The 8,626-nt window shown below is 37.3% G+C and overlaps 1 protein-coding gene across 2 annotated transcripts; it reads left to right on the forward strand.

Annotated features, from left to right (window-relative positions):
- The first annotated feature begins 1,586 nt into the window (after positions 1 to 1,586).
- Positions 1,587 to 7,435, forward strand: LOC144571619 (nuclear poly(A) polymerase 4-like). Of its 2 annotated transcripts, XM_078320968.1 has the most exons (12): positions 1,587 to 2,555; positions 2,901 to 2,978; positions 3,083 to 3,190; positions 3,282 to 3,344; positions 3,453 to 3,614; positions 3,946 to 4,059; positions 4,174 to 4,236; positions 4,760 to 5,092; positions 5,368 to 5,532; positions 5,945 to 6,547; positions 6,880 to 6,959; positions 7,058 to 7,435. In XM_078320968.1, exons 1-12 carry the CDS (start codon positions 2,418 to 2,420, stop codon positions 7,080 to 7,082), a joined length of 1,932 nt encoding a protein of 643 aa, XP_078177094.1. In that variant the 5' UTR covers positions 1,587 to 2,417; the 3' UTR covers positions 7,083 to 7,435. The 2 variants fall into 2 exon arrangements, with proteins under 2 accessions (XP_078177094.1, XP_078177093.1); XM_078320967.1 differs by having other exon boundaries at positions 6,880 to 7,435.
- The last annotated feature ends 1,191 nt before the right edge of the window (positions 7,436 to 8,626 follow it).

The raw sequence follows: 8,626 nt of genomic DNA on the forward strand, positions 1-8,626 counted from the left end.
CCCGAGCTCGGGTATGGGTCGGGTACTCGGGTACGCGAGTACGGGCATAAACCGGACCGGACCCGTTTTTTTGGACCAATACCCGACCATACCCTACCCGAGTTTACCCGTACCCGACTATACCCGTACCCTAGTACCCGATACCCGAGTACTGTTCATCCGAATTCAAAATTCAAAAATTCTGTTTTTCCCTCCCAGAAAAAAACAGAAAAAACCAACAAAAAATCAGATAAAAACGAACAAAAAACCAGAAAAAAAAACCAGAAAGAAAAAACAGCAAAAAAAAAAAAAAAAAAAAAACCCGTACCCGCCCTACCCGTCAAGGGTACACGGGTACGGGTATAGGACAGGTAGGATATGATTTTTGAAAAATATACCCGACCATACCCGTACCCTTATACCCTTGTACCCGTCCTACCCGTACTCGAGACGTACCCGTATCTGTCCTGGATATACCCGGGATACCCGTACCCGCCTGCCCATTAAACCTCTACTGCTAAGCAAAGGAGCCGTATCATTACTTTTCCGATATTTTATTTTTATATTTCTAAAAGTAAAAAAAATCGGGAATCTGGAACCTACGAGCCGTCAAAGGCGGCCGTTCATTCATTGAAGACTTTGAAGTATACTGTATATCCAGCGACCGACACACCGGGTCAACACACAATAGCTCAAATCTCAAATCAAGGCGAAGAAAAATGCCGAAACGCTCAAATCTGTGTAGCGGGTCATTCAGAGCTGAAATACCCTTTAACCTAACACTCAACAGTTCCACTGACAGATCATTATACAGTGAAAGACTAGATATTAACTCAAAAGATTACACAGTCAAATCTGTGTCGACCTCGACCACCCCAGCATGCGAGGAGTTCGTATCCTCTGAGATATCTCAATTTTTGCGTGACTGACGTGTCCGGTGCCTATTCGGAGGTGATGTAGGAGTCAGTATTATGTGTGCTTTGAGATTCGTGCAGAACGTATTTAAACGGTTGGGATTTTCCATAAAGTCACGCAAAGTTTGAGATATCTCAGTGGATACGAATTCAGCATGCGAGATTATCAGATAGACCTAGTTAAACAACGCCGTAGGTACCGTAAAAGATGTTCTTCATTTTACGGTTGAGATTAAATCTCAGACGCTTTGGGGTTCGGGCTTGCGCAGGAGCAGTATTATTGGGCTTTGAGATTCGTTCCAAATTAAAAATAACGGTCTGGATTCAGTAATTGTAAAAGATTCCTTCGTCAGGTACCTGGGAGGATGTGAATCGGGTATTCGGGCTCGACTGCACTGGAATAGAACAAGTCTAGACTGTTAGTTACAGACTGCGTGCCTCTCTTTTGTCTCGTCCTTTACGGAAATAAATATGCTGTTATTCCTTGGAATAACAGGAACCTGTTATTCAAATCACAAAGGTTCAAACTTTTCTATGCGCGAATCTAAATGACGAAATATTTTTGCACAAATCTCAATAAAACTCAACAGTTAGTATCGAATAACAGGTTCCTGTTATTCCAGGAATAACAGCGAATTTATTTCCGTCATTTACCATATTAATTATTAATTTCCTGAAATATTTAATTAAACCTTCTATTATTACCGATAGAGATTAAAACTAGATTTTTCTCTCTCTCTCCGACCCTCACAAATTTCTTCTTTTCAGACCCGTCGCCGCCGCGGGAACATCGCCTCGGCGGTTTGCCTTTTGGATCTCTGTCTCTTCCCCAAATTTTCGATCTTATATCTCTAGATCTAGGCCTCTTAGCAGCGATTTTGCTCTTCTACCGTTTGATTTTCTAATTCTTAGCCGATCGGTTCCGTGTGTCGTGGTTTTTGTTTTCGTTGGTAATTTCGGCTTGAATTTTCTTGAATTTTTGTTGAACCCTTTTCAGTTAGGACTTTTTTTTTGTGGATTCGAGGATCTAGGGTTTGATCAGTTGGGGCTTTGGCGAGGCTATATCTTCTGGAATTGCGATATATAGGATTTTAGGTTTTATAGTCAATCTATTTTCTTCATGGCTGAATTTTCCTGCATAATCTGAATATTTTCTCGACTCTTACCTTCAAACTTTTGTGTTGAGTTCCTAGGGTTTGTTTGATTTCTCCTTTAATTCTATTTTGGTTTGCAAAATTGTCTTAGATTTCTGTCTAGGTGCTTCGTTTGGATAAAAAAGTTCTGCTAGTATTAAACCTAAGAATTAAACATTTTCTTCCAAGTTTTATTGAAAAAAAGAAACTAACCCTTTATATATCATAGTTGCAAATCTCATTTCTTCTGTATTTTCTGTGTATCGTTTGTGGTCTTGATTTGTCCTGTAAGACCATCTTTGGTGTTTCAAGGCTTTAATCTTGTATTCCATCGTCTTAATTTATAAAAAAAAAAAGAAATTTGGGGTTTGATTTGTAATAATTCTTTGAGATGGGTAGTGCTGATGGTGTGAGTGAAAAAAGTGGCTCACCGCTGCAGAGCGATGTAAAGCAGTATGGCATCACAAATCCGTTATCTTTTGCGGGGCCAACTAATGCAGATCGACAGCGTACATCTGAACTGGAGAAGGTATACAATTTAGTGTTGCTCCAATTTTTTTCTTAATGAGTAGTTTTTGGTTTGTGATCAGTAAATCCTGAATTCAAGTATAAACCTAGAAATGAACTTATTGCTACTCAGAAAGAGTTTTATTCTGAGACAGAATCATCACACAGTGATTAGTGCAAGATATACTTAGAACTGGCAATATAGAAAGTTTGGAATTTATTTTGCCTGTACAATTTCGTTCATGCTTACGATCTAATCATTTCATATAGTTGCCAATGCATTGTTTTTGGTGATTTCTTCCCTCACAAAAGAACAAGAGACTTATTAGGCTTATTATTTTGTTTTTGTTTTATCTGTTGCTGGCAGTTCTTGGTTGAGGCAGGTCTATATGAGAGTGTGGAAGAGGACACTAAGAGAAATGATGTTCTTTTGGAGATTGAAAGAGTAAACTTTCTTTCTGTTTTCTTATTTACTGTTTAAATGTTCTTCTGAAATATCCTCTATTTTATTCGATGGAATGAGTAAATTTTTGGTTGAAAACATTCCAGATATGCAAGGAATGGGTAAAACAGTTAACTCGTCAGAGGGGCTACACTGATCAGATGGTTGATGAAGCAAATGCCGTCATTTTTACATTTGGATCTTATAGATTAGGGGTACATCCACCATTCCTTTCCAGCTGATTCTTGTATGCTATTTTGGCAATATTTGACATGCAATATGATGAGATTTTTATCGGGGGAACAGGTACATGGGCCTGGAGCTGATCTTGATACACTATGTGTGGGGCCCTCTTATGTAAACAGAGAGGTGACTATCTTTTACTCTATTTATTAGTTATTAAATGTCTGGTACGAGGTACTTCTGCTTTCACTTAAATATTGCAATTAATCAAATGCCGGTTTTTTCTTATTGAAGGAGGATTTCTTCATGGTACTGCATGAACTTCTAGCGGAGAATGAAGAGGTGTCTGAACTCCACCCTGTACCTGATGCACATGTTCCAGTCATGAAATTTAAGTTTCGCGGCATTTCCATCGACCTCCTCTATGCCAGTGTCTCCCTTTTAGTTGTTCCTCAAGTATTTGCTTTTCTTTGTATCTTCTCAAGAAAACAATATGATTTCTTTTCATTACTACATAACAATTGAAACACATGCGCCGGGTATTTATCAATGGTCTTTTATTTTTATTGTACAATGGTTGAGATTCATTTAAAGTTCTTAAGGATGGAATTCACAGCAACCAACCCAACAAATGTAACTAAAACATTGATACTAGGATCTATTGGTAAACAATTGGGACAGAATAATAACAGCTGGTGCAATAAAAAAGAAGGAACTTGAGAACAACCAATGGGCCAAAATTATATTAATATTTAGACTTTTATGTTGTTGTTCTATAATATTGCAGGACTTGGATATATCACAACAGTCAGTGCTGTACAATACTGATGAAGTTACTGTGCGTAGTCTCAATGGATGTCGTGTGGCTGACATGATTCTTCGTCTCGTCCCCGATGTCAAAGTTATCAGCTTCAAAGGATCTTTTTTTTTGTTCTCATTCTAAAAGATTAAAAAGGTCTCTTTTTTCATTTTTTTGTTCTGTAATCTGTAACTATTTTTTTTTTTCACCTTGTAGAGTTTCCGCACTACGCTGAGGTGTTTGAAATATTGGGCTAAGAGAAGGGGCGTCTACTCTAACGTCAGTCAATATCCTTTATCATTTTTCCCGTGGAACTTTTTTCATGTTATATAAGATAAGATGTAGCTACATTCATCTGAACTTTAGCTGATAGAAACAAATTTTCGTTCTCCTGTTTGCAAATACTATCCATTCATCAAACCAAATATATAGTCGAGGAATGTTTTTGCATCTTTTATTTTGATCTAACTGAATAAATACATCCATAGGTGTCATTAGAGTAAATCTTATTTTTTGATTTGGTTTTAGTGGAAAACGAAGTTACTCTGTACCAAGGAAAACTTCAGTATTTGATGGAATTAACCTTTTCCGTATTATTAATAGTCTTATGTTGGTATAGTTTGCTTTATATCAACATTGTGGGTGCAAGTTAATAATTTGATAAAATTCACGTACTGTTTGAAGATGCATTGTACTAGCGACAAAAAAAGTCAGACCTATATGTTATCTCAAAGTACCAATACTATAGTAAAAGTTCCTTCACAATGCTACCAAATACTTATTAGTCAACCTCTGATGATAGGTAACGGGTTTTCTTGGAGGCGTGAACTTGGCCTTGCTGGTGGGCCGGGTGTGCCAGTTTTATCCTAATGCTACTCCCAACATGCTCGTATCCAGATTCTTCCGTGTGTATACTCAGTGGCGCTGGCCCAACCCTGTGATGCTTTGCGCAATAGAAGAAAATGAAGATCTTGGCTTTACTGTGTGGGACCCACGTAAGTTCCCTGGGGACAGGAAGCACCACATGCCTATTATAACCCCTGCATATCCCTGCATGAATTCAAGTTATAATGTCTCGTCGAGTACTCTTCGGGTTATGATGGAGCAGTTTAATCATGCCAACAAGATATGCCAGGTATATTTGTACTTAACAGATTATTTTGTTTTGTAGAAGGTAGGTCTGCTCAGATGTTCTACATTATCACCCCATTCTTTCATTTGTCTTGTATATTTAACCATTCCATGAGTTCCCTTTTGCTAAAAATATAGTTCAGTATATGCATGATTTGCAATGGAGTTGTTTCAGTTTTGAATTTTAGATGAGTTACTTTTCTAAGACTGCAATTGTAATTTGATTTCCTCTGGAGCCACAATTTCGTTTCTGTTTGTGTTTTGTCCCTACTCTTCCAGGAAATTGAAATGAACAAGGCCTGTTGGAACACTTTGTTTGAGCCGTACCAATTCTTCGAGGCATACAAAAACTACCTTCAAGTTGAGGTTGTAGCAGCTGATGTTGAAGATCACCGTCTATGGAAAGGGTGGGTTGAGTCACGGCTAAGGCAACTCACCCTTAAGGTATTCTTATTTAGTTTACCTAAGAATCCAATTTACAATCATGGGGATCTCATTTCCACGTTTTGCTTGTATTTAAGAGTGCTGGAGAGTGATCTCACCAGGCATAGTACCAAGCTATTATGGCAGTAGAAGACATTTTTGGTGTGAACTTGATTGATTGAGGGTAACTGGAGAGCCTATTTAGAGACGCTGTGTTAAATAATATAAAGAATCTAAACCATAGAATTAGGGGAGATAATTAGCTTGATTAGATTTCAGCAGATATATCCTGGCACCACATTTGGTAGGTACTGGTAACAGAACTGATTGATACTTAAGTATGATAATGACAATTGTTCCACACAATTATCATACCTTTCTTCTGTGATATATATTTATTATTATTATTATTATTTTTTTTTACAAAAACCAGATTGAGAGAGACACCTGTTATAAGCTACAATGTCACCCATACCCGTATGAGTTCACAGACCCCACAAAGCAGGTTCCTCATTGTGCTTTCTTCATGGGACTGGCTCGAAAAGAGGGGGTCAAAGTGCAAGAAGGTCAGCAGTTTGACATACGTGCTACTGTAGATGAGTTTCGTCTAGATGTCAACATGTACATGTACTGGAAGCCCGGCATGGAGGTATATGTATCCCATATTCGTAGAAAGAGTATTCCTTCTTTTGTCTTTCCTGAGGGTTACAAGAGACCCCGTCCGGCCCGACCTCACCACCCTGATAGACCTGGTGCGTTAGATGGGTCTGTGGACCGGGTAAAACAGTCCTCTGCCAGCCCTTGTTCACAGAGGGATGGTAGTGCTTCCCCGGTTGGTGGAAACATGAAGAGGAAAATAGATTGTGACAATGATGAAGGAAGCTCTGGAAAGCATCAGAAACAGATCACACCTGAATCTGACCTGGGGAAGCGAGATTTTGGTGGCGATGCTCTGATGTTGGCTTCATGCAGCAAATTGAAAGTGGACAAGATTTTAAGTGAGACAGAGGAAGATACATTTGCCAGTGATTTCGAGGTTCTTTTTCTTCCCCTTTTTCCTAACACATTTCTTTTGGGGTGACATCACTTTGGTCAAACACCCAGCACATTGTATTTTAGTTGTAGTTGGGTTTTAACACTAATAAAACCTAGTAGAACTTGATGATCTAGTTTAAAGAAAGTAGAATATAATGAACACATTATCACACTTGTTGAAGGTAGAAACAAGAATATAATGAACACATTATCACTTGTTGAAGGTAGAAACAAAACAACTGACTTCTATTGTTATTTTGTTATTTTTTGTTCTCTGAAACTTTTTACCTCTTTTTTTTATTTTGTTCTTTAAAAAAAAATTAATATGTGAAGTCAAGCAATGCTCTAGAGGCAGCTCTTAAAGCACATGCAGCAAGTTCAAATGCTGACGATCCACAGAAACAATCTTTGAGGCACGTACTTCTGCACTCATTTTCCCAATTGGCTTCTGTACATGTCAATTCCTTGCTTTCATTATACTGTCCTTCTGCTTTTGTTTTATTTATTTCAGGTTAAGTCTGGCATCAACTGCGTAAGGGAGAAATGAAAAGCGGTTATGTTAAATAGTGACTGGTCAACAATTAGAGAAGTTCTCCCTTTGATGTGGGTAAGTTGCCATCAAGTCATATTGTTGCACTCATATCAAAGAAGAATGTGAGCATAAATACAATGTATCTGAAAGAGACGTGGAAACAGGAGGCAGTGCTTGTTTTGTTGTCATTTTAAGTAAAAGAACGGAAAATGCAGGAAATGCAATGTAACCCTTATGTGTATTTGCTTATTAGGGGTAAAGGTTACCTGATTAATTTTCTTGTATTTTATGTTATGCGGTCTGAATTGTTGATCATCTAAATGATTCCAGATATATAATGTTTCAACATTCTGTACACTTGCTTTTCTGCTCATCCTGTCAGTGTGTCGTTTATGTTGCGTTGTGATATGGTCATGTTAAATATTGTGATACTGATATTTTTAATCCCATTGACAAGATGAGCAAGGTTTTAATTCGTCTCGGTATATTTATTCACAATCTAGTACTTCAGTAGCGCCAGCTCCCCACATTCTGTTTCTTGTTATGAATAGGGACGAATTAAAATCTTTGTTAGGGTTTGCTACAACAAATGGCTCGATAGATCAGGAAACAATTAAAACATTTTACGAGTCGTTAACTGTTTTTATATTAAGAAACTAAGGATATTTCGACGAACTTTAATTAGTTCTTCAGTTTTCGTTTTATGGGTGTTGCTCGTTTTCACTATTAAATTTAATTTTTGCGTCGGTACTTTTGTTGGGCTTTTTTCGATTTATTGGAACCTTCAAGGTCAGGGGCACTGTTGTTTTGTGGGCTGTGTGAACAAAATGAGGCCTGTGTTGTTGTTACCGTCCTATTTGTAAGATACATAGTTAACATCTCGGTAATGTTACGTGCTGAATGACGTATTTTGGAAAAAATATAATTAAAAAAGCGATATATGGATTTTGAATATCTGTCTGTTTCGGGATGAATTGTCACGTGATATATAGAGACCATAATTTATTTTGTAAGACATTTAAAGCGATAACCGACTTATCAATAAATGAAGTTGTCTTGGTTATGTATTCCTTTTATAACTTTCACATTCAGTATTTTTAAATTCTCTTTTTAAGCTAGGGCCCTCAAACAGGGTCATATTCAAAGTAGGTGATAGATACAAGGTGGGTGATGGGCCAGCGGGCCTTAATGCTTCCTAAAAGGAGAGATTAGGTGATGGCAACAATAACACACTCAAGTGCATTCAATTGCATTTTCATCAAAAAGCATATATAAGAGACGAGAAGGGTTAAAATGCACCCTCCCTTTTGTGCTCTTAACGTGCACTCTCCTCTCATATTTTCATTTTCAAAGTTCAAATAGTCGATTTGAACCTTCCAATGTATTCTTCATATTAAAATGTTCTTGGAGACCAAATTTTATATTTTTTGGAAATTTTTTACTATTTTTTTAGAATTTTTGAAAATTATCACTTTGCTGATTTTTTTTATTATTGTTGAGTTTAATAAAAAATTCTGAAAAAATAGTAAAAAATTTCTAAAAAATGTA

The sequence above is a fragment of the Carex rostrata genome, chromosome 19 (genome assembly GCF_964058835.1).
Source record: "Carex rostrata chromosome 19, lpCarRost1.2, whole genome shotgun sequence".
NCBI lineage: Eukaryota > Viridiplantae > Streptophyta > Magnoliopsida > Poales > Cyperaceae > Carex > Carex rostrata.